The sequence below is a fragment of the Amphiura filiformis genome, chromosome 11 (genome assembly GCF_039555335.1).
Source record: "Amphiura filiformis chromosome 11, Afil_fr2py, whole genome shotgun sequence".
Lineage (NCBI taxonomy): Eukaryota > Metazoa > Echinodermata > Ophiuroidea > Amphilepidida > Amphiuridae > Amphiura > Amphiura filiformis.
Genome location: NC_092638.1, coordinates 45,990,201 through 46,017,550, shown reverse-complemented (window position 1 = coordinate 46,017,550; position 27,350 = coordinate 45,990,201). Strand labels below are relative to the sequence as shown.

Below are 27,350 nucleotides of genomic sequence, written 5' to 3'. Positions count from 1 at the left end.
CCAAACCGTTAACTTATCAAGATCTGCCTGCAGGAGTTGGGCATCCTTGTCTAAATGGAGTGTCTCTCAAAATTCCTCAATTGAGTCTAGAAAATCAGTTTTGATTTATGTTTTGCTAGCTAGTTACGGTACTTTTACCATAACCATGGAGGTATATGATAGGAAAATCACAATCACCGAGTCCAGAGTCCAGACTATAACCACAAACAGTCAACGCCTACAAGTACAATTAAGGTGCTTTGTATGCTGTGAATTTGATCAAGCATGCCTAACAATCACGCCATAGTCCATAGAGTGCACGTGACTGTCTTTGTGTTTACGTGAATTAAGATCGTAAAAATGCATACATGTTTTGTCTGTCATTCTTCTTCCTCTTCTTCTTCTTCTTCTTCGTTGAGTCGGCATATCCAGACTTAGCTGTATTAAACGCCAACTTTGTCCAGGAACCTAGGACTGAGTGCAGATGTCAGAACCGGGGATGATCCCCCTTCTCTTTTCGAATAGCTCTGACACTTTAACGTGCACAGGGATGAATCCTCCTGAACACGGGACCAACGGCTTTACGTGACTTCCGAACCACGGACATCGCACACACACTACCACTTATATCTGCATGTGCTAAGCAGTGTATGGGGGCGAGAAGAAATTCTACAATTAAATTCTGTGATGAAACTGAACTTAATTGAAGGATTCCCGACCATATAGGAACTTTTTGGGAGGAAGGAGAATTTTCACCTAAGGCAATTAAGCCCTCTTTTATTCGGTGATGCTAAGACTTTGACTGTTTGACACACCGTTTGACAAACAGTGTTTGGGATTATAGTCATGGGGTAGTTTTGAATAGATTGCCTACTAACATTCATGCGGTACCTATATGCATTGAACCAGATGTCAAAGATCACTCGCACCTGTAAGAATTAGTATCTTTGAAAAGAGCAGTATTGTATTCAAGATATCATTGCAGACATACACAGGTGATGAGTGCATCCTGCTTGTAGTGCAGGGCGATCTATTCAAAAATAGTATTCATCTATTGCTGTAGTTAATCTGATAATTACGTATCTTCGACAGCAAATACAAGTGGCCCCCGGGAGCAAAACCACTGTGTCATTCATTGGTCCTGATGAGTGGGTCAGTCTCAGATCATGTCACATTCTGTTTAATTTAAAAATTATAATTTTACCCATTTACAGATTTTCAATGCTGGTGTGGAGCATGTGATATTTACACCAAGAATGGATCACAGCTTCATTTTGGTAGACACCAGTACCTCGGCTATACTCTGTGCCATTATTGCCATACTGGTGTGTTGGTTGGCTTATGTATAAGTACTCAGCGACCCCCAGGGTTCCCACCAGGACCAATTCCTTTACCATTCCTGGGCAACATTAATTTATTCAGTAAGTATGTGTATATATAGAGATAAAAATGTAAAGATCTGTGATTGTCTAATTTGTCTTATTTGGGGGTTTAAAGCAACGTGTGATTTGCATATAGAATAGATTCTTTTTTAAATGTTTTTTTTTTTATCAAATCAATCAGATTTATTTTTATTTCCATCAAAAATTACAACAAAATACTATAATTATGAAAAGTACAACACGATGGAGGAGGTACAACGATAAGCGAAGCCTGTAAATGCTGCACCCCTGTATAATTAAATTACACAAATTAAAACAGAACAAAAACAAAACGAGGATCTGTAGCCAAAAATTTTTAAACACAAATATAATGAATCAATCAATTTAAATATAATATTGTACTATAATCATGAGTATTTAACATATAGTAAATTACAAACACTGATATAAAGCATAAAAGCAATGATAAACAACTTTGAGATGACATATTAAAGGAGTATTTCGTGATCCTAGTATCCTCTATTTATGTTTTCACTGATCACATTAACTATCCCCTTTTAATTTTGAGCCAAACAATGAGGTATAACGAAGAAAATTGCGATTCATTCCAATGCCTACAATGCGTGTACTACGCTCGCCGATCGTATTACATGTACATAACTGCATGGAGCATCGCGCTCAACATGTGTACATACAAGCTGACATCCACGGTACATGTTAATTAGCAAGTACTCGATCGCTGAACTCTTAATATAACCGGGTCGACCCGGTTTTAATACAAAAAGTTAAATTTTACTGTTATTAAAGCACTTCAGGCTTAGTCTTTTACGTTGTATTTTAGTATACCACTGGGCATTATAATTATATGCAAAAAGTAGAAATCCAAGTAAAATTGAGGGTGTCGCTGTGAAGCAAATCACACATTATGGCTTTAATGTACAAGGAGCAAACCCCAAATTTCTAATCTTTTCTGAGAGCTTCTAAGATGGTAAGTGTTTACAGGGAGTGTAATACTATAGTCTAGTCCATGATCTACCCATACGTCCTGGACCTATAACAAAAGATTAAAAGAATCTTTGGCAGTTACAGCAGTGGTGTGCACAAAGGAGAGGAGGGGGGCACTTGCTCCACATTTTTGTCAGTCAGTCGAATTGAATTCTGAATATGAGGAATGTCCTTCTGATATCAAATAATTTAAATTTTTTGAAATTCGCGATATTACAAATGTTATGACAGATTATTAAAATTTGATATTTTTAAAATTGTTGATATTTAACAGTCCTCGAAGTTAACTTTCTAAATCTAATGTAAGTTAAAGTGTGTGTAGTTGGGATTAAAAGCTGATGATCAATTGAAAATTTTGACCTTTCGTATTGAAGATATGGATTTTTTCCCCAAAACACCAAAAAAATAGGTCTTTTGGGGAAAATAATCCACATCTTCAAATTCAATACGAAAGGTCAAAATTGTCGGCTTTTCATCCCAGCTACATACAGTTTAAGTACATATCATTAGATTTAAAAAGTTTACTTAGAGGACTGTTAAATATCAAAAATATAAATTTTTAATCATTTGCCATAAAATGTGTATATCACAAATTTCAAAAATCAAAATTATTTTATATCATCAGGACATTCTTCGTATTCAGAATGCAATTGGATATGTCCGATGTGCTCTCATGTCCCACAATAAATACTGTCCAAATATTATTACCCCAGCCCTTAAGACCAACCTTTAAGGTAGAAACATCGGCTACGGTGTCATGCACAGATTTGGTTTAAAATGATACAGGATGTGTAGTTGGGTGAACAAAACTTGCCTGCCAAATTTGAATTTTTGCCAACAAAGGGTTTTTGAGTTATGCCATTTTTTGTCATTAGGAAACCCCATTGACTTTGTACATAAAGTGGTTTTGACACTAAGCCTCGTTCACTAAAATTGATAAAAGTTTGAAAATGGATACTATGTTTAAATATTATTTTATCTCCTTTCTATCCCCTTTATAGAACTGCTTTTTGGATCTTTTTATTACAAAAATGTTACCAAATAGTATTAGTGACTTTTTTCCTATATATTGGCCAGTAATAAAGGGATATTTGAAGGTAATGTTAGTACTTGCTCAAATTTTCTTGATTTGATCTAGAAACACTGAATGACCCAATTTCATAATTATTGTCTGAGCTAACCATAGGGCCAATTTTAACAAACAAGGTGTCATATGAAAGGTTATTAAATTTAGAAACTTTTCTGCCAGCTTTTTTAATAAAGTGTTTCTATTTTAAGTTATGGGTGTTTCTAGATTTCCCTAATTTAAAAATAGTAAAAATGATTTTTCTCAAAAAATAAACACTTTATTAAAAAAATCTGGCGAGAGAATTTAGATATTAGGCTTATTAACCACCCCACAAACTATGGAACCCATATCACATTCCCTCTAGGCTAGCAATAATTATTTGTAGAAAAAATTAGGGAATTTTAAAAAAAAAAAAAAAAACATAAGAAATGTTTAAATTTTCATGAAACATTAAAATAAGTGGAGTAAAGACTTTTCTTAAATTGGTTATATATTTGATATGGATACATAATTCTGATTTGATATAGTGGCTATTTTCCTGCATGGGCCTATTATCCGATGCTCCTACCTTAAGCAGAAACCTTTGTTATGCAATGGCTACTTTTATCATGTGCAAGGAATGCACAACTTTCAAGGTGACAAACTTTGGTGTGTTTGGACAAACCTTGGATGCTTGTGACAGTCAATTTCTTGGCTGTGTATACTCTGTGTCAGTAGTTGAAGCAGAGTACATGGAGCTACATGGAGCTCTGGAAACACTTTACTACCATGCATTAAAATCAACCCCTGCCTCCTTGTGCAATGTTGCTTGCCCAGGGGGGCCACTCAAATATGACAGTGTACACATGCGTGACCAAATTATTTTCAAACACCCCCTAAACGAGTTTTACCCTACCAGCAAATTTAGCCCCTTAATAAGGTAATTTAGTGTAAAATTTAACCCCTAATGAGTTTTTGGCTGGTGAAAATGCAACAAATGTACCCTTTTTGGACTCATAATTTACCAAAAATTTGAAAAGGTACCCTAAACAAGTTGTCCAGTTTCAGAAAATCACTGTTTTTTAGACCCTAAACGCGTCACGCGCATATAACTTGCCTTGCCTAAAAAAACACCCCCTTTTACTTGTTTTTTTGGTCACGCATGCGTACAGACCATTTATGTGAGTGATCCCCCTGGGGTTGCTTGAAGTCGCATATCTTCAACTGCGTTAATTGTTGAGCCTGTCACAGTGGCGTAGCCAGGAATTTGGTATTGGTGGGGCAAGTAATTGTAGTGAACTGGCAAAATGAAGTTACCAGTTGGTTGAGCAAACTGAACGTTTACGTTACCAGTCTGAACCGAGTGAGACAACCGCCCCCTTGCCCCTTCTTGATTAAAAAATGGTTATTTTATAAAGCGCTCTGACATACAAGGCTATAAAGACATGTAAATGATCTCAACTTGACAAATAATAAAAAAACATTCTCTGATCATTCTATCTGAGCTACTGGACCCACTTTTTGGAATAGTATAACTAAAAAAACAAAGACTTGCAAATCCTTTAAACATTTTCGTAAACGAAATATGATTTCAGTTTATGAATAACTTTTTTTTCTTTTATTTGTTTTGGGGGCACAGTCCTCTTGTCTTATTGGCCTTGCATGTTAGGTCTCATGTGATTGTGTTCTTGTTATTTTTGCAACAAATTTTGTTTGGGGGTTGGTTTATTCAGGCCTTCCGGTCAACTCCTCCATATTGTCTTTTTTGTTTGCTGTTTGTTTTGATGTACAATTTTTATATATGGAAATAAATGAATTTGATTTGATTTGATTTGATTTGATTCTGGCTATCATGCTGTGATACTGGCCTGTCAACATTGGTTGGTGCATGGGTGGGAATAGGCTTCAAGGAGGGTTACATGCACAACAATGTTTGAAAAACCCGGGGGGGGGGGTTGGTTTTGTATATTTTTTGTATATTTGATCTGAGGCGAAAATTCAAAATGGTGTGCCAAAAATTGTGAAAATTAACTCCTTACTTGTGCTTCACACACCAATAATAAATTATCATTTTGTTTGTTTGTTTGTTTGTTTAGTGAACAAGCATGGGGCACATGTCACCCTAAGCCAGTTGGCGAAGCGATACGGCGGGGTTGTCTCCGTCAAAATTGGCCCGATATGGAAAGTGGTTCTCTGCAACATAGAAATGACAAAGGAAGCACTGTTGAAGAGATCTGTAGACTTTGCTGGTAGACCAGATATTTATTCAGGTAAGAAGTGATAATGGAAGCACTGTTGAAGATCAAGACCTGTAGACTTTGCTGGTAGACCAGGGCCGTAGCCAGATTTCTTGGTCAGGGGTGAGGGGGAAAAATATAAATTTCGAAAGCAAAGATGAAAAAAAATGTCCCAGTTGCATCATTTTGACCCCGATAAGTCTTTGAGCTTCCAAAAAAGGACTTTATTGGGACAATGTGTGCGCGTAGCATGCAAATATTTGGTATTTTACACTATTTTGGTCCCATGGTCGGGTGAATTTTGGTGGGATCTTGCCTTCCTGATTTTATTTTATTTTTTGTCAAGAGGGTAACTTTTCTCTTTCATTTTTTGTAAACGCTGGTATTTTTCTCTGTAATTTTTTGTCAAGAGGGGCACTTTTCTCCTTAATTTTTTGTCAGGCTGCCCCCCTGCTCCTGAAAATTAATGTTGGTATTGTGTTTCTACATATTAGTACTCTCCTTAATTGTGATCATAATTTGATGACAAGATTAAAGATTTGCATACCATCATGCGCACATGTACACCCCCCCTCCCCTCATAAGCTCTCCTAAGTGAAACCCCAATAGGGAAGCTGTTTGAGACAATGCAAAGGGGAGTGTTTTCCTGACTTTCGCCTGTTATCCGGTTAGAATATAGGTCCAGGGTATCACACTTTTTGGAGGTGATTACATAATGCACCCCACCACAAACCCACATGTACACTCACATTGGGCTATTCCAGTTGACATCCATACACCACCTATGGAAACATATTGATCTTGTAGGGGGTGTAGATTTCAAATGGAATCACCCATTCAGGTAACCCCATTTGAAATTCACACTCCCTGTGTGGGAGATTAAGGTCATGTTTTCCATAGGGGGTGTAAGGATTTCAACTGGAACACCTCAATGAAGTTACAATAATCTTGCTGACTGAAAATATCTTTGTATCTCATCAATAATCTTTGTATTGTCTTTTTAGTTAAACTGTTCACTCAAGGCTACAAAAACATAGTGTTTAGTCCATACAGTGAGGCATGGAAGCTACATCGCAAGTTGGCTCATTCGGCGATACGGTATGTAACATTTTATGCTACTTTCAGATGAAATGGTGTTTAGTCCATACAGTGAGGCATGACAGCTATAGTGAAAAGAAGTGATGATGTAACAGGATTAACCACCATAGCAAGATGAATACAGTTTTTTTAATATATCGTCCTGCACTGCAAACTTTTGCTACATGTGGAACCAAGGTTTTTAGGCATCCTTACAGTTACACCTCAAATTATTAAATTAGAATTGGCTCCATTATGTTCCCTTTTAGCTTCCCATGAGCGATAGAAGATCATAAATGTTGTAATGTATCCCAAATTGTTACTCTCATCGCTAGGAGTAATTTGAGGTAAATTACAACATGATAGAACCATTATGATTCTCTAATAATCAAAATTCAATCTTTTTTGTATGCACAGACACTTTGCATCAGGGAAGGCGTTGGAAGACATGATATTCACGATGGTTCCCAAAATGGCTCAAGTCATCGATAGTCATGATGGTTCACCATTTGATCCCAAACTCACTGTTAGAATTGCCATCTATAATATACTGGCCACCATGTGTTTTGGGCATGAGTAAGTTGAGTGATAATGATTAATGTAGTGCATTTGCATGATCTATGAAAAATATAACATTCTTTTTTCAGAATTAAAATGGGGACAGATAAGATAAAATAAATAATAAATAAATCTTGGATTTATAAAGCGCCTTTCTCCAGATCTTTGAGGACTCAAAGCGCTGTAATTTCGCTGTAATGGTGAATCATCACAATCAGATCGCATCAACTAGGCCAGTTGCTGCCAAACGGCGCATACCTATCCGCATTTAGATTGTAACATCCACCCATTATCTGTGCAGCTCCCCAAATTTCGCTGTAATGGTGAATCATCACAATCAGATCGCATTAACTAGGCCAGTTGCTGCCAAACGGCGCATACCTATCCGCATTTAGATTGTAACATCCACCCATTATCTGTGCAGCTCCCCAAATTCCATTGGGTGAAGGAAGTTTTTTATTAACCAAACAACTAATCACCGATTTTTGCGATACAGGAGGAAGAAAACCTGCGAGAGCGAGCATGGAATCGGGATAAACCAAGTGCACATGAGTCCTTGGGCCGTGCTGGGGCTTGAACCCGGGACCTCAGTGGTGCAAGGCGAGGGAACTACCGCTGCGCCAACTCGCTCCCCCTTTAAGATTGGACATCGGGAAAGTGAAATGTCAGCATGGGTAGTCGATGCTTTCATTTTATATGTGTCACACAGAGACAGTTGGGGAGTTGTCCACTGACTAACCAGACTCTTCTCTTGTAATTGAGAAATAATGGGGGGGGGGGGGATAAAAACATTCTGTTTGAGACCCACTACATTCAGAAAACATGTACTCAGCCATGAAAAAGGCGATTGTTACAAATGCGGTGTAATTGTAAAGGGAAATCACATAGCTGTCCATTGATATGCAACACGATATGAACATGTCACAAATAATGTCAGATACAGTGGCGTAGTCAGGACTTTTTCAGTGGGGGGACAAGGCAAATTTTCCAGGGAAGAACTTTAACAAAAATGGTAAAAAATGGGCTTAAAATTACAAAAAGGCCTCCGAAGGGTGGGGGGGGGCAAGAGGGGGACAAGCTTTCTCACAGCTGCCCCTCCCCCCTTGGCTACACCACTGCTCAGATATAGATGCTTGAAAAAAATGTCCAAACTTATTTTGAGTTTATTTGAAGCTTTCTTCAGAAGCCATATCGCTCATTCTACAAAATTCGGTGCCAATAGCCTTTTTTCCATTCTTTGGTCCACAAACACTTTGTCAAGCATTTAGGGCATCAAATATGTTGTTTTTCTGGTAGAACTCAACGAGATCTACACGGACATATATAGTTTTCCATACTTTAAATGCTTTCTTCAGCCCGATTAACCCTTGCAAAGGCTCAAAAATCGCTAAAAATGCGTTTCCACTGCTCAAGTGTCACATCTAACCCTGAATATTTTCTTTGAATAAATGCGATTTCTTTACATATTAGTTTTTTTTAAATTAGATAACGCACCATCATATTGTTTATATCAACATTATTTTTTAGTGATTAAAACGTCTTTGTGTAATTCTAAAATAAATTGCACTTTCCACCAAAACGCTGTGAGCTACGTTACCCCTATTTAACACACGTTATTGGAAAGAAGTAAAACAGAGGTATCAATGTAATTTGCGGTTTTTGAAAGGAAACACTCATAGGTTTTTAAAAATCACAATAAAAATCGTGATGCTGTAGCACTTTTTGGCATAGAAGTGTTGTAAACATTGAAATTTCGACCGACCATGTTAAGATTGGTGAGCTACGTTACCAGGATTCTATAGTATGCACTTGTATTACATGTACTTCCTAATAATATGTGAAAGCTACCAGTGGTCGAATCCCATTTATATTAGAATTAACCGACATAATGTTCTAACGTTCGCAAATCACATTAAAAACATTAAAAACCAGTGAACTATGTTACTGTGAGCTACGTTACACACTCATTTACGCATCTTCAAAACTTCTATGATGGTGAAATCTGTTTTACATTTCACTCAAGTGATCATTAGTTTGCTTTTTATGACCTTGGATTGAGTAAAACCAGCCCATTTTGTAGTCGGTAACGTAGCTCACATTACATTGAGTTTTAGTGTTAAAAAACATCATGACTTCCTGAAAGAAAAATACGCAAGTGGTGTTGGCAATTTTTTACATCTGAAAGTAGTGATACATTTACTCTTAAAAAACACAAAAAGCAGGTCTTTTTGAACAACTTTTATTTTTTCAATTTTTTTAGTGGATTGGCACCGGATTTTGTAGAATGAGCGATATTATCTCATTATTTTGATGGGGCAAAGAATGGGGAACATGGCTGTCAATCAGGTCACCCACCTTTAATATTCTGAAAATTGGGCTATTCCAATTAAAATCCATACACCCTGTGGAACACATGACCGTAATCTTCCACATAAGGAGTGAATTTCAAATGGGGTTACCTGAATGGGTGACCATTCCATTTGAAATCTACACCCCCTGTGTGGGAAATTAAAATCATGACTTCCATAGGGGGTGTATGGATTTCAACTGGAATAGCCTATTGCATCTCCTTTTCATTTCTGATTATAACAGCTATGGATTTGATGACCCAAAGTTGCAGCTATGGATGGATTTATACGATGAACAGGCGAAGGAATTCAGCAAGGGGATCGCAGCAGATGTCATACCTGTATTGCAAGGTGTCAAAACGCCGGGGTATAAAAAGGTTATCAAATTTATGGAGAAATTCTTTCGTCCATTTCAAGAAGAGCTGGGTGAACATAAAGTGAACTTTGACACAGGTATTTCTAGGTAGGATACTTGTTTAGGCATACAAATATGTTTGCTTGATATTTTTGACATTTCATGATTTGAATATAAATGTAAGCATTTGATAATAAGCTTTAAAATGGTACCAAAATTATATTAAATAGCATAAATACTTGAATACAAAATGTGAATGTTGGAAATGATACCTTGATATTTTTTTCAAATTGCTATTCTGAGTAATGGGCTAATTAGTTTCCTGCCTTACTTAGGATTGGATGGGGATTATCATAGTTCCAACTGTTATTTGAAATAAATCTCTTCTAATAAGTACTTTCAAGGATTTGGAAGTCCACTTAGTCCCACAGTCAAATACCAATATACCATGAAACTAAGAATTCCAAAATTTGTTATTTTATATGGAAATGTCATCTTCAAAGGCCTATAACTCAAAAACATGCCTGGCGACTTGTTCCGGGTTTTGATTCTGTGTTATTTTGGTAATTTTCTTCATAGAAATGCCCAGTAGCACAATGACTTTTTATTTCTGAAGAAAGACAATGAAAAGAAAAAGCTAACTAATTGGGCCTCATAATTTTCTTTATTTATGACAAACAAACATTTTTATGCATGCCAAATTGATGAATTCATTTTGCGACAAGGGGGTCATAGATATCATGTTTCAATGAGGTAGTTTATATAGCTTCCTTGGCCGTAAATCAAAGTACATAGAAAGATCGAATGATGATGATGGTGATCAAGCAAGAAACTCAATTTTCTTTTTGTTGTCTTGTTTAATTTTTTTGCTGAAATGAACTTGTTGAAAAGTGCATTTAATTATACCATTTTGCTAGCCTATAGGCTCATGACATGGAAAAATCTAGGGCGCCATGACTACCCCTCATTCCCAAAAAATAAAACACTTATTTTGGGGGATTAAAAAATATTATCCTGTTTTGTCAAATGAAACATAGATAAATCCTGTAGTTAGTCCTAACTGGCAATAAAAGTCAAATTTTAATATTTGGCCAATTTTTGGAAATAACCGGGGCCAAAAACATGCATTTTTAGGGTTTTTCGTATTGTGTGACAATCAAGCCTAAAGACTTGTACTAAGACTAATTTCGGTTTATGCATTTTAATTTTTGGAAAAGACATGTTTCATTTTTATAACCAATCATTTAATTAAAGTAACACAAAAAGGTGAAAATTAGAGCAAAATTTCAGCATATACTTTGAATGGTTAGACTTGTTCCAAGTCTTTAATTAACTTGATTGTCAGAAAACATGCTGAAAATGCATGATTTTGGCTCTTTTGGAAGAAATTAGTTAAACAGTGAACTTTTTCTTTTATCTCCAGTTAGTACTAAATGAATGATTAGGGTTGAGCTATGTTTTTTTTTATCTTTCCACAGTATACACCAGGTACACCGTGCTTTTATTTTATCAGCAGGTTACATACAACGTAGCATGAATAATATAATCATAGAAAACATTATGATATGTGATATGTATAAACAACAATGCATTTGTACTCAATAAACATGATACGGTATACAATTATAATTATTTTACAAAATGGACTTCCAACGCTTATGCCATTCATTTAACCTTTTTGCAGCACATGACATGCTTTTTTCTACCTTTGCTGTCTTCTTAAGCCTCCTAATAAAATAAGAAATATTTAGAGAACCTTGTTTATATTTCACATCATAAATGAATTTTTTCCCATGAAGAACAAGGAAGTTGAATTTGGACACATCTGGGTCAAGAATACCTAACAAAACACTCTTCATGTCCAGGTAAACCTGTTTTTTTATGATTTGATTTTGAACATCATTCCAGAAATTTCTTACAACATTACATTCCCAAAAGAGATGCTGTATAGTCTCAACTTCATGTTTACAAAAATAACACAAATTGGAATCAACATAACCAAATTTAAACATATTATTATTGGTACCAAGGTACCTATGAAGAATTTTAAATTGGAAATATCTAAGTTGGGTCGATCGGGAGGAGGACAATGGAATTTGATAAATATCACACCAATTCAAATCAATATTATCAAAGATATACGACCATTTCTCCTCAGCGATTGGTGGTTTGAAGAGCTTACTAATACAGATATCACTAATGGTTTTACACACTTTAACAGTCTTCGTAATTCTGGCTAGCATCTCCTCCTGAGATGAATTAATATTATCATTGTCCTCCCCCCTCTTGACACTTCTTTTCCATTTATTTGGAATGGCATAAATAAGTGAATAGTAGTCCAAAAGTTACACTTCAAATTAAACTTATCTTTTAAGCGTGACAAGGCTAAAAATTCCCCATCATCATCTAAAATATCTTCCAAAAATTTAATCCCTTTACTGCACCATACATGCCTATAAATAGTGCTACCATTGATAATAATAGAAGAATTATTCCAGAGAATTTGATGTCTAAAATTATATGCAGGAGGATCATAAGTCGTAAAACACCATGCATTTACAACATCTTTAATAAAATTACTTTTAATACGATTAATACATCTAGCAGAAGGTTTTACATTACACTCCCAAATGAGATTACCACCTAAATTCTGTAAATGGTGTCTATAAAAATACTTCCAACTACTATCATTCGTATCCAGAAGACGTTTCACCCAAGCAATTTTGAGACCGTTAATAATGGATGGAACATGAATCATCTTAAGACCGCCTTGCTCGTAGTTCCCAATAATAGTACTTCTTCTAATTTTATCAGGTTTGTTTGACCAAACAAATTTGAAAATAATAGAATTCAATTCCTTAACAAATGCATCAGGCGGATTTGGGAGAACCAAAAAAGGAAAATAAGCTGTGAGAGAGCAAGAGATTTAAGAATGGTAATTTTGCCAATTGGAGTGAGATCTCTCATAGACCAAATTCTAAGAATCTCTTTGAGTTTTTTTTTTTTTTAATTTGGGCTAAAGTTTAACTCAAAAGTATTATTTAGATTAGAATCAAAAAGTACTCCTAAAAGTCTAACAGGCTGAATGGTGTATGACAGATCAATATCACTAACATTGGGAGGGTTTCTACTTAAAAGAGCCAAGAGCCAAAAGCTCAGATTTATCAAAATTAATTTTAAGACCTGAAAATGATTGAAATTTCTTGAGGATACAAATAATCTGTTTTAATGAATCAACATCCCTAATAAAAATCGTAGTGTCATCAGCATATGCACTTACAAGAATATCCTTATCAACAATTTTAATACCTTTCACAATATTATCATTCCTGATCATACAGTTCAGGATTTCACTACAAATAATATATAAGAGAGGGCTAAGCGGGCATCCCTGACGAAGACCGCATAATAATGGAAAAAAGGTGGATCCATGACCATTATTTGTTACACAAGACGCGAAATATTTGAATAGAAAACTTGGACCCATCTTATAAGATCTTGACCGAAATTAAAAAATTTAAGAGTTTTAAACAGGAAAGACCATTCTAATTTATCGAACGCTTTTTCGAAATCAATTAAAAACATTAGCCCTGACAAGTTATTATCATTCAGATACTCAATTGTATCAAGAGCAAGCCTAATATTTTCACCAATATAGCGTCCTTTTAGAAAACCTGTTTGATCATTATGAATGATATTGGGAAGAACCTGTTTCAAACGAAGAGCAATAATTTTTGTGATGATTTTGTAGTCTGTGTTTAAAAGAGAAATTGGGCGACAATTTTTTAAAAAAGATGGGTCTTTGTCTTTCTTAGGTATTAAATTAATAATGCCTCTGCACTGATCAACAGAAAGGTTTCCATTCTGAAAAGAATAATTATAACTTTTAATTAAAATGTCACCTAGATCATTAAAAAACAATTTATAAAACTCAGGGGGAAAACCATCTGTACCTGGTGTTTTGTTATTAGGCATTGTTTTTAAAGCATCAAGACATTCCTTTCTGGTCACCTGACCCTCACATTGTTTTTGCATGTCATCATTCAACTTGGGAATATTATCATTATTATCAAAAAGATCATCATAATTAAAATCAGGAGGGTTACATGAACTATAGAGATTCTGATAATATTTCTTTTCTTCATCTAAAATTCCCTTGGGATCTGTAATTGATTGATTGGAGTCACTGCTATACAATTTAGAGATTGTTTTCTGTCTTTGATTCCTCCTTTCTAAATTAATGAAATATTTTGAATTTCTCTCGCCATGCTCAATCCAGTTTGCTCTTGATCTAATAATTGAACCCTCAGCTTTAATCTTATACATGTCTTCAAGCTCAGATTTACACTCATTAATAGTATTTAAAAGATTATCACATGGGTCAGAACTATATTTTTCTTCAAGATTATTGATCTTATTGACCAATCTAGCTTCAAGAGTTTTATGCGCTCCCTGGAAAGTTTTGCAGAATATTTCATTGTCATTGATCTAATATGACATTTTAAATAATCCCAAAGCAAATTCGATTCAGATCTTTATTATCATCATTTTTGACAATGTCATCAATCCAGCGTTTCACAGAATTGACATAATTTATGTCATGCAAAAGTGAAGTATTAAACTTCCAGAACCCACGTCCACGAGCTGCATTAGATGTTACAATGTTAATATCAACTGATGAGTGGTCATTTTTAAAACCAGTAGAAATACTACAGTTATCAATCTGAGACAATAAATTAAACGATACAAGGAAAAAGTCTAGACGACAATATACAGGAGGATTACTATTAGAGTGCCAAGTATACTTATACACATTAGGATTTTTCCTTCTCCAAATATCAACTAAATCATATGCAGTAATAATATCATTAATATATTTACGTGAATTACAATGTGTTTGCGCCCTTCCCCCTTTTTTATCCATCATAACATCAAGAACACAGTTGAAATCCCCACCCCAAACAATTGACTCACAATCAAAGTCATTCATCTTTCTATGGATACTTTCAAAGAAAAGAGGATCATCTTTGTTTGGACCATAAACATTAATAACAGTAATCTTTTGGTTATTTAAAGTAATGTCCAAAATAATAAATCTACCATCCTCATCATGGTAAGTTTTAACCAAATCAAAATTGCAAGAGTTTTTAAAAAGAATACAAACTCCTCTACTATTGGAGGTGCCATGAGAGAATAAAACATTTGCATTACCCCAATCATCTTTCCATTCCTGCTCAAAATTAAAACTAGAGTGAGTTTCCTGAAGCAAAAATATTTCAGCAGGTCTATTTTTAAGCCAAGAAAAACTTGAACACGTTTGACACGATCCCCAAACCTCTAACATTCATTGAATAAAAACTAACCCCACGTGGATTACTCATTTAAAAAAAAATAGTTTGCAAACATCAAAACACAAAGTACGTTTGAAGGAATAGTGCACATTAAAGGGGAAAAGATTGTATTTCACCAGACCGGCAAAAGAGTCAAAACTTGTGAATACCACACCAATACATATATAATTGGTTCATGAAAGGGAACTCTATTGTACAGCATAACATACACGTATTTGACATAATTATAATATTGTTGATATAATATTGAAACATTATCATGTTTATAAGTGTTACCATGTTTATAGATATCATTTAAAGAATTCATATTGTTTATACACACATTTATGCAACCATAATACTTCTGAAAGGCAAATATGCCAAAGTTACTCAAAATAGGCCTTGGCCTATAAACCAGATATGATGGAACAGACTGGTTATACCCGAAAAAGCGGGTAATTTCATGCGATCGATCACTACACTTGCCAATCGGGTCTAAAAAAAATATTGAAGGATAATTGCTAAAATCGTTTATGTAAATCTGACTAAAGCACTGAGTCTCGCAACCACGGCCCAGATCAACAACCTCCCACCTGTTATTCATGTAATTTATGCAGAAGACAACGCACCTGTTATCGTGGCTATGATACTCATCACACAAAAAAAACCACAACTGTGAATCCCTCACGCAGCCCCAGGGACGTTGATCATCACTTCTAAACAAAAGAGACTGAACATGGGAAGAAGCATACCGAAAGGGCACACAGGGATCACAGTTGTGCACAATGTACATGCACAGGTGAAAAATTGCGAATACATGATTCATGGTATTACGAGAACGAAAGCAGTAAAAAAGATTAGCTAAAAAATGTATAGACCTGATTGACAAAAATAAGCAGACCAAAAAATAATAATAATAAAAAAAGGTATTTTAGAAAAACCAGATACGTGCGCGCACGAACTTGCCGTATCTGAAACTTGAGGAAGGGAAAAACAAACAAAACCCGCTCAAATCATATCAAAAAATAAAAAACAACAGCATAAATATAAAGCATCAAATAAAGTATGGAAATTCCATAAAGTATTGCACTCGGTGAGATGGCAACAACATGGGAGCTCATGGGCATGGCCAAGCCAAGGGCCCAGCCCGCACCCTTGACTGTATACCGACCGTGCGTGCAGGTGTAGCTAAAACACGCTGCACTGGCGACAACCGGGGAAAAAAAACCGTGGCAAACCACAGCCATATTAAAAATTCTCACCCAGTGCATTATATGGTAAAACCAAGCAACCCAATATTTTAATGGCAAAAGAAATATGTTCAAGACATTACATATTATAATTAGAAAAGTATTTCTCTCAATACATGATATATCAAAAGTCAATTTATCAGTGTAGCAAAGGTTAGAAAAAATTTCTAACACTGTCTCTTGGTATAAAAGTCCGAAGATTTACTCGCATCATTGACAACATAAATATGAATTTAAACTGGAACACAACAATATAGTCTTACCGCGACTTGTTAACGAAGAAAGTAGTATAAATCCGTTTAAGAATCCATTTTAAAAGGTCTTCTTTTACAGGAAAAGTTCTCGTCAAATCGAAGTACAGTCCGCGCGCTGTACAGATAGCGAACGTGGATAATTTACAGTCACATCGCGAAAAGTTATAATTATTCCATATTTATGTTCCATAGTACCGGTACTGTCTTCATTCAGTCTCCGAAAAGCGGCAAAAGTCACAGAAACAAAAACACATTGAAGCCAATGATATTCCGTGAGAAAAGTTCCTAGGAAAATTCATTCCCGGGTTTGTTCTGCATCAAAGTTGTAAATCTGGCCGTCACTCCTCCGCCATTTTCCGGCGATAAATCTCAGTTTTGTACCGCTATCATACAGCTGTTTCACCTCGTCTTTCCACTTGCGTTTTTCCTGCAGATCATCCAGAGTTAGATCATCAACAATAAACCACGCTGAATCTTTCAGACATTCTCTGGACTTCTTCATTATGAGTAGTTTGTCCTGGTAAGAGAGCATTTTGACCAAGATATGAGGTGGTCGGCCATCTTGTTCTCGTCCATCTCTGTGTGCTCTCTCAACATTCGGAGTACTCTTCCATCCGACCTTATTTGTCAGCATACCTTTAACAATTCTAACACAGTTCTCACCTTCACGGCTGTCAACTGCTACAATCCTAAAATTGTTCCTCCGTGAGAATCTTTCTTGTTTGTTGACTTTCTCTTTCAAGGAGTCAACTTCTTGTTGTAGCTTGTTAACGGTGTCTGTTTGCGATTTTTTGAAAGTTTCCAACTCCAAAATTCTTGAGCTATTAAACTCAATAGATCTTTCAAGGTCTGCTTCCAGCTTCTTCTGGCCAACACATATTTCCATTAGTTTCTTTCTAACAAATTGTTCAAAACCGCCATCTCCATCTTCATCAGATCCCGACGCAGAATCCGATGGTACATATTCACAGTTTTGCCCGCGGTCATTCCGCGCACTACGAGTTGATTGACCTCGCTGCTTGTTTTTCGGGGCCATTGTACTAGAATTTACACTATGTTTTATTTGGCATAACTTGATAATATTTTTTAAATCCCCCAAAATTAGTGCTGTATTTTTCTTGTAAGTAGTTGCGACTATAATCAGTTATCATGATTCATGCATTGACAAAGAAGATGGTTTGGCCATATAATGTATCTCATCTCAAGTTGGGAGTAATGCTCTCTTGGATTTCACAGTGGCAGATTCAACTTGTGCACACTAGGTTAATCCCGCAGTGCGTATACACATGCATAGAAGGGCATTTTGTTCGTATCGTGGTGACACAACCGCGTAAACGTGCTGATTCGAAGCTGCCAATGCGAAATCCAACATGGCGTTACTCTCAACTTGAGATGAGATACACTATAGAAAAATTCCTCTCTCACCTTGTGATTATATTTCAACCTTAGATAGTTAATATTCATAATTATACTGTTTCATTTTAAAACAGATAATGTCAAGGATCTAATTGATTGCTTACTGAAGGAACAACACCAAACTGCCTCGGAAGAAACAGAGAGAGCACATGTATTGACTGACACTCATATAGTGCAAACTTTGTCTGATGTATTCAGCGGTAAGTTGCCCCATATGAGACTGCTTCCACAAAAAGAGCGGAAAGTCACTAGGGAAGAAAATGAGATATGGTTCATCGAATATAATAGAAAACATTAGAATTTTTCTTTGACATACTTACTTTTGAACATTTAAGTAATGGAGCGACCCTGGCAAGTTATATATCATAAATTCGAAAGAGATTGTGAACCTGGACAATGGACATAACACAAAAATGAAGATTTGCAATTTTACTCTAGGTCTTGTGAAACAGGTGTAATTTCTATGCTTACCTTAAAAGAAAAATGAGGGAAATCAAAGTAATTGTGGTTGTGGACTGGTTGATTGTGACACATGGAGAAGGTTTGATTAATGCTCTGCGTGCTAGCCATGCGCTTCAACGGAAAAAGTTGAAGTTTTGCAATTTTTCTCAAAATATCAAGAGCTATCTTAAGAACTACTGAACCAATACTAGGCTTGTTTGTACTCATTTTAATGCATTTGTCATGCTGATTCCAAATATGGTCATGAAAATGTACATTTCTGAAATTTTTGAATTTAAAAAATTTTTTGAAACATGTCGTCTGCAGTCGACACCCGCGTGAAGAGAGTTAATTAAGTTTGGTTGAGAAAAGTTTCATTACCATTTGCCAAAATCGACACTTTAAGATGTTGACTTGTGGATCTATTGAATTATTATTATTTGATTGATTGAATTGATCAATCTTTGTTTCATCCCTGTAGCTGGTTCAGACACAACAGTCACCACTTTACGCTGGGCCATTGCATATATGGCGGAGTATCCAGAGGTACAAACCAGAGTTTCCCAAGAGATCCAGCAAGTGATCGGCAATCGCCACCCATCACTGAATGATCGTGACATGATGCCCTACACAGAAGCCACAATCATGGAAATATTTCGCTGTGGATCACTTGTGCCTCTGGGAGTGATACATGCTACAACCAGAGACACATTAGTGAGTAAGTGTATGTAGGGGCAAGATGACATCTAGGGGGTAAATTTTGAGATTCCATAGTTAGAAGATTCAAGTTCACATGTACTATGTGCAAATCATTTTGAAGTTGCCATATTTGACCAAGTAGTTTTTTGGCTTTTCTTCATTTTAATAAGTGCCCCTGGTGCTAGGCTGTCAGCCTTTTCCAGCCATCTTGTGGGTACTGCGATGCCGTTCTGCATGTCATGCATTAGACATTACGCAGAAGTCGCAGCATGTGACGCACCTCTTCAGTCAAGCGTCAATGTGGTGATCTTGGCAACAAGGCACGCCGGCGTACTCACAAGATGGCAGCATTGACATCACAATGACTACCTCTATTACAGTGCCCAAATGTGTTTAAAACTCGCACCATTGTGATCCCCAGGCCATATGGATTCAGAAAAAGTATAGTTTGACAAAAACTCTTGTTTGAGTTAGGATTTGACAAAAATGCATGTTTGAGTTAGGATTTGACAAAACATGTTTGAGTTAGGATTTGACAAAAACTCATGTTTGAGTTAGGATTTAACAAGAACTCATGTTTGAGTTAGGATGAGAAAAAACTACCTGTCACTTTATGATGGGTTACTTACAGAGTTAAGCAAATATTTTCGATTTTTACTAAGTACACAAACTGAAATTAATGTTACACTGGTCCACATTTTGTGACACTTTTGTGACACTCGCAGCAAATCAACAACATGTAACGTCAAGTTGAATATCTGATTAATACATTTAATACATACTATTAGGTCAATTACAGTATTCAAATTTGTTTTAAACTCGCACCATTGTGATCACCAGGCCATAAGGATTCAGAAAAAGTATAGTTTGAAAAAACTCATGTTTGAGTTAGGATATGACAAAAACTCACGTTTGAGTTAGGATTTGACAAAAACTCATGTTTGAGTTAGGATGTGACACTTTTGTGACACTCGCAGCAAATCAACAACATGTGACGTAAAGTTGTATCTGATTAATACATTTAATACATACAGTATTCAAATTTGTTTTAAACTCGCACCATTGTGATCCCCAGGCCATAAGGATTCAGAAAAAGTATAGTTTGAAAAAACTACCTGTCACTTTATGATGGGTTACTTACAGAGTTAAGCAAATATTTGCGATTTTTACTAAGTACACAAACTGAAATTAATGTTACACTGGTCCACACTCTGTGACACTTTTATGACACTCGCTGCAAATCAATAACATGTTATGTAAAGTTGTATCTGATTAATACATTTAATACATACTAGCTAATTAGGGCAATTACAGTACTCAAATGTGTTTTAAACTCACACCATTGTGATTCCCAGGCCATAAGGATTCAGAAAAAGTAAAGTTTGACAAAAACTTATATGTTTGAGTTCAGATTTGACAAAAACTCATGTTTGAGTTAGGATTTGACAAAAACTCATGTTTGAGTTAGGATTTGACAAAAACTCATGTTTGAGTTAGGATTTGACAAAAACTCATGTTAGTTAGATTTGACAAAAACTCATGTTTGAGTTAGGATTTGACAAAAACTCATGTTTGAGTTAGGATTTGACAAAAACTCATGTTTGAGTTAGGATTTGACAAAAACTCATGTTTGAGTTAGGATTTGACAAAAACTCAAGTTTAGTGAGTTAGGATTTGACAAAAACTCATGTTTGAATTAGGATTTGACAAAAACTCATATTTGAGTTAGAATTTGACAAAAACTCATGTTTCAGTTAGGATTTGACAAAAACTCATGTTTGAGTTAGGATTTGACAAAAACTCATGTTGGAGTTAGGATTTGACAAAAACTCATGTTTGAGTTAGAATTTGACAAAAACTCATGTTTCAGTTAGGATTTGACAAAAACTCATGTTTGAGTTAGGATTTGACAAAAACTCATGTTCGAGTTCGGATGAGAAAAAACTACCTGTCACCTTATGATGGGTTACTTACAGAGTTAGAAGTAAGCAAAAATTTGCCATTTTTACTATGGACTCAAACTGAAATTGTTACACTGGTCCACATTTTGTGACACTCACAAATCAACAACATGTTACGTAAAGTTGTATCTGATTAATACATTTAATACATACTAGCTAATTAGGTCAAATACAGTACTCAAATTTGTTTTAAACTTACACCATTGTGATCCCCAGGCCATAAGGATTCAGAAAAAGTATAGTTTGAAAAAACTCATGTTTGAGTTAGGATTTGACAAAAACTCATGTTTGAATTAGGATTTGACAAAAACTCATGTTTGAGTTAGGATTTGACAAAAACTCATGTTTGAGTTAGGATTTGACAAAAACTCATGTTTAACTTGAGTTAGGATGAGAAAACACTGCCTGTCACAGAGTTAGAAGTAAGCAAAAATTTGCCATTTTTACTATGGACTCAAACTGGAAGTGTTACTCTGGTCCACTTTTTGTGACACTTTTGTGACACTCAAAAATCAACAACATGTAACGTAAAGTTGTATCTGATTAATACATCTAATACATACTAGCTTTGCCTCTGAGCAAATAAATGTGCTTTGTTTTGCCAAAAGAAAGAAAAGACATGTATGATGGTTATATTACTCTGGTCTGTTTACATTTTGAGATACAATTTTTTTGAACATTTTTGATAATTTTGGTTTTTGACCGGAAGTAACCCCTTAATGACCTTTGACCCCAAAACTGTAGGCATCCTAAAGACCCTGGCTAGTAGCGATGCATGTGTGCTAATCGCGACTCTCTGCTATGTAATTTGTAAAGACAGTGATTTTTTGAATATTTTTAGACTTTGACCGAAATGACCCCTTAATGACCTTTGACCTCTTATCTGAGCACACCCTATAGACACCGACTAAAGTCGAGTCACATGATATAACCATGTCCCCATCGCATGAAATTTGTGGAAGGAGTAGCATTTTTTTGTGAAATCACATTTTTGACCAGTATAGCTAGGTCAAAGGTCACAGCGAGGTCAAAGTCAAATGGAAGGTTTGGCCTAGCCCAATGGTCATTTGGGTCAACTTTGGTTGAAATCTGTCAATCTCTTGGAGCTACATGCAGTTGATTGCGGTTGCCAGAAGAAAGAAAGAAGAAAGAAAGAAGAAACTAGAGTCAACAGGCGCTGAATACAAGCCGCAATTTGACCCTATAACTTGACCCCTGGGTTACGGATGGGGTCAACTGCTCTTGCATTGTGCTTAGGATGTCATAAGAAATATTCCTGGTGAATTTCAGCTTAATCGGAACTTAAACATGGATTTTGATTTTTTTAAATTTTTGATTGACCTTTTGACCCCCTTAATGACCTTTGACCTCAATGAAAAAAAAACCTTATGTACACCGACAAAATGCATTGTTCCAATTTTAATTAAAAAATTCTACTATGTTTAGTTGTTGAGATAAAAATTCTTAAAGTTATTTAGCTAAAAACAGGAAGTGACCCCTTAATGACCTTTGACCCCCAAAATAAAAATACCATGCATACATCAGGTAACACTGATTCATGTATGATGGTTATATTACTCTGGTCTGTCTACATTTTGAGACAAATTTTTTTTGAACATTTTTGATAATTTTGGTTTTTGACCGGAAGTAACCCCTTAATGACCTTTGACCCCAAAACTGTAGGTATCCTAAAGACCCTGGCTAGTAGCGATGCATGTGTGCTAATGGCGACTCTCTGCTATGTAATTTGTAAAGACAGTGATTTTTTGAATATTTTTTAGACTTTGACCGGAAATAACTCCTTAATAACCTTTGACCCCTTATCTGAGCACACCCTATAGACACCTACTAAATTCAAGTCACATGATATAACCATGTTCTCATCGCATGAAATTTGTGGAAGGAGTAGCATTTTTTGTGAAATCACATTTTTGACCATTATAGCTAGGTCAAAGGTCACAGCAAGGTCAAAGTCAAATGGAAGGTTTGGCCTAGTCCAGTGGTCATTTGGCTCAAGTATGGTTGAAATCTGTCGAAGCATAAGAGAGCTAGGGCGAAACGTGGCAAGTCACGCAAAATGTCACGAGGTTGCCAGAAGAAAGAAGAATTGGGAAGAGACAGAACAAGCCGACGTTCGTCGTCGGCTTGTAAGAATTGAGAAGAGACAGCACAAACGCCGACGTTTGACGCCGGGCTTGTAAATATTTATGTTCAATATCAAATCCAGTTTTAATTAGATCAATCACTTGTATTCTTTTAGGTGGATACTCCATCCCACATGGCACATGGGTTTTTGTGAACCACTGGGGACTACATCATGATGAAAACGAGTGGCAGGACGCATTTCAATTTAAACCTGGTATGTATCTACAAGATAACTTACAGTGGCGGCGCCACCTGGGGGGCATGGGGGAAAATGCCCCCAGTCAGAACTCTTGCCCCCCCAGAAATATTTCTGAACCCTCCCTAACCTTAGTAATTATGCCCCTGATCACGTGACAGGCTGATTATATCTTTCAATGTGGGAACTATTACCAGTGTTCAACACTGCTATGAAATGTTTCTGACTATTCGTTGCAGTACAAAACGTCTTTGAGGTATGTTTAACATCTTTATACCGAAATACTTTTGGATTTGACGATTTTCATTACAAATTATTTATTTATTATGTAATTCATAATACCTTTATTTTAATTGTCTATTTTGCAGAGCATTTTTTAGATGATGCAGGGAGGATTGTACAACATCCAAACAGTTTTCTTCCATTCTCAGCTGAAATCTTCCTGCTTTTTAGTTGGCTTATACAACACTACACACTATCAAAAGCACCGGGACTGGAGGAAGATACTGTTATTCAAGCAGACTTGACAGACTTCGCTTTTCGTCGACCAAAAGCTTTCCAAATTATTGCAGTTAAAAAATGTTGAATGTATGAGGAGCCAAATGGTATGGTAGTGGCATGGAGACATAGGGCCAGTTTCTCAAAGCTAGGATATGGAGACATAGGGCCTGTTTCTGAAAGCTAGGCTATAGGCAAGGCTGCATAAGCCTCTTGGCTAGCCCTATACATTCAGCTTATAAGCTGCGAAAATTATTTGGATTTTGTTACTGCACGCATCAATAAAGTCAGTATGCTCACGTAAATGTAAATTCACTCAAACACCGAACCAGTCATGTATTTTGAAACACGCAGCTAGCGTAGGTGTTGCGTTTACCTGTGCACCCAATTCTATATCAATACACAATGTAATGAGGTTGATTTTTTGGGGGGGGAATTTTCATTTTGATAAATTAACATGTTTGATTATTTAGACGGATTAACTTATATACAATTTGGTCTTAAGCCCAATGGCCTACTTTGAGTGGGCTTGCCTCTGGCCTAGCTTTGAGAAACTGGCCCAACATGGCCACATTTGTTGGAATTCAATGGTTCATTTAAAAGGGCATTTCGTGATCATCCCCCCACTTTCCTCAAAAAAAAAGTTGAGATTTTTATATCATTGGAAAGCTATGGCTACAAAATGTTTATATACAAAAAATTTCTTGCAGATTATTTCGTTTGGCAAAGATATCATGAAATTTGAATTTGTTCAGGTATACCAGAGCGAAATTACAACACATTGTCTATGGAGCAGTGTAATACACATAATCATGCATAACTCGCAAACGCAAAATCAAAATCAACTGAAATTTTGGGAATAAGCTTTTTTCGTGAATATCTATACTGAAAAATGTCATAAAAAGTGGGTGCTAGGATCACAAAATACTCCTTTAACTAGTTTTTAGAAACTGGCCCTGTGGCCATATTTGTTGGAGTTTAGTGGTTAAAAGTCTGCACGATTCGAAACAATTCAAGCAATACAGATTTACAAGACTTAATTTTGATTTCCTAAACGTGAATATGGGCTATTTCATTTGACATCCCCATACACAAGACATGACCTTAATCTAGAGTCCGAAGTTTACCGTTTTCTAAAATCCATTTTCCGTGTTGTAATCCGTGTTGTAAAATTGGTAAATCCATGTTTTATGAATAAAGCTTAAAATATATAAACAATGATTATGAATCATAATAATGTCACTATAAAGTGTTCAATATCGCGATCAATATGCTTTAATTGGAATATTCTCACGATAATAGGTCGACTGTTACGTTTTTTTTTTTTTTTTAGGGGGTTCATGCCTTTAATTGGTAATATACCTTTATTTTGGTATTATCATAAAAATTGACACACACATCTGAAGATTGTTTTAACATTTATTTCTCTTATCTTTTAACAATTTTTGTCACGTCATACAAAAATGTCGTTTTTTTTTGTGTTGTACCTCCGATTCCGTGATTTTTTTTTTCCGCTTTCCGTAAACGGAAAACTTCGACTCTACCTTAATCTCTCACACAGGGGGTGTAGATTTCAAATGGAGTCACCCACTCAGGTAACCCCATTTGAAATTCACATTCCCTGTGTGGAAGATTAAAGCCATATTGTAACATTTCCTGAGGAGGACGCCCTTAATAGTTTTCAAAATTGTTTTTTTTACACGTTTGTAACGGTACTTAACTAAGCTTAGGCTATAACATGTATAATCTGTATACCTTCCTCGAGTCAGTAATTTAGGTATTGGTGTTTATTGTATCTCTAAATGTATTGTAATGATGAGTAGTATATAAAAGTATACATTTTCAGGAAGGAAATGATGCAAGGAATCCAACTAGCATAACAGATTCATGCAAAAATGATCAGTTTTTGAGATAATCTCAAAATTTGATTTTACTTTACTGACTTGAGGAAGGTATACGGACTATAACATACCCTCCAAAAAGACTTTAGGTGCTGTAATTTTGTCAAAATCTGATATTTTGAATAAAACGTAGGAACCGTCGTTTAATTATTACGATGGAAACAGTAGTCAAATGTGTACACAGAGTCACAGTACATTGTGGGGGACTATACACACATCAAAGGATCGCGCCGTAGCACAACCGACGTAGTGACATGCATTGGTAATATCGGCACTGGTAGTAAATTCTAATTTTCTTGGCTTTACCTCAGTTGTTTGGCTCAAAATTAAAATGGGACATATCTGACAGTAAAAGCTAACATTTTATGGAGAGGAAATACTAATCTATTTTTAATGGAAATGTTACAATAATGGCTTTAAGGTCTTCTACTTCTACTGGATTTCTGGGCAGACCATTTCAGGTATCGCGCCCAGCAGTGCAAAACATCACATCTGGTGCAGGACAAACACAATCACTCCGGTCACTCCTATCAAGTACTGACATGGTGACCAACTAAAAAGAATACTCGGAAGACGATGGTTGAAGAACGAAGAACAAATAACTGAGGGTGCATAACATTGAAGACTTGGTGCTGGACTAGTTGGTGGAAACAGCTGCTGACACTACTGAGCCTGTGTACAGCTCAGGTTGTCCACTGTAGATTGTCTCCTGGATCTTCTTACTGAAGGTCTGTGTTGAATGTGACATGACTACAGATGCTGGTAACTGGTTCCATATTGGTATGGTGCTGGGATAAAAACTATGCCTGTATGAATCAATTCTGGTCGAAATCACAGTATAGTGCTCAGAGTGCCTCTTTCTGAGCCTTCCATAGGGGATGTATGGATTTCAACTGGAATAGCCCATTTGGTATGAAGTCATTGTTGGAAAGTTAAGTTAACTTGTGAAGTGTGCATACCCAGCAAACACAAACAGTTATAATACAGAAAACGTTTAAATGCCAGGATGTAAAACATTTTACATGTAATAGCATGCAGAAAACTGGATGCAAAGCAATATAACATAATGTTATTAAGTGTTGACAAAATATTTTGCCAAAAGTTGTAGTGTTTTTATTTCATATAAAACATTTTAAAAATGTTTTCATGACCTTTATGTAACCAAACATTTACATGTTTTTTGTGTTTGCTGGGTATCCACCTAAAAAGGATGCTGAAAGTACTTGAACCCAGGATTTTTTTTTTTTTTGGGGGGGCAGGTTTGAAAAAA

General features: G+C 35.9%; 1 protein-coding gene across 1 annotated transcript; it reads left to right on the top strand.

Annotated features, from left to right (window-relative positions):
• The first annotated feature begins 347 nt into the window (after nucleotides 1–347).
• Nucleotides 348–24,267, top strand: LOC140163720 (steroid 17-alpha-hydroxylase/17,20 lyase-like). Its single transcript, XM_072187035.1, has 10 exons — nucleotides 348–465; nucleotides 1,194–1,400; nucleotides 5,511–5,684; nucleotides 6,656–6,749; nucleotides 7,146–7,304; nucleotides 9,879–10,087; nucleotides 18,314–18,439; nucleotides 19,162–19,398; nucleotides 23,601–23,699; nucleotides 24,050–24,267. Exons 1-10 carry the CDS (start codon nucleotides 348–350, stop codon nucleotides 24,265–24,267), a joined length of 1,641 nt encoding a protein of 546 aa, XP_072043136.1.
• Nucleotides 24,268–27,350: the final 3,083 nt, after the last annotated feature.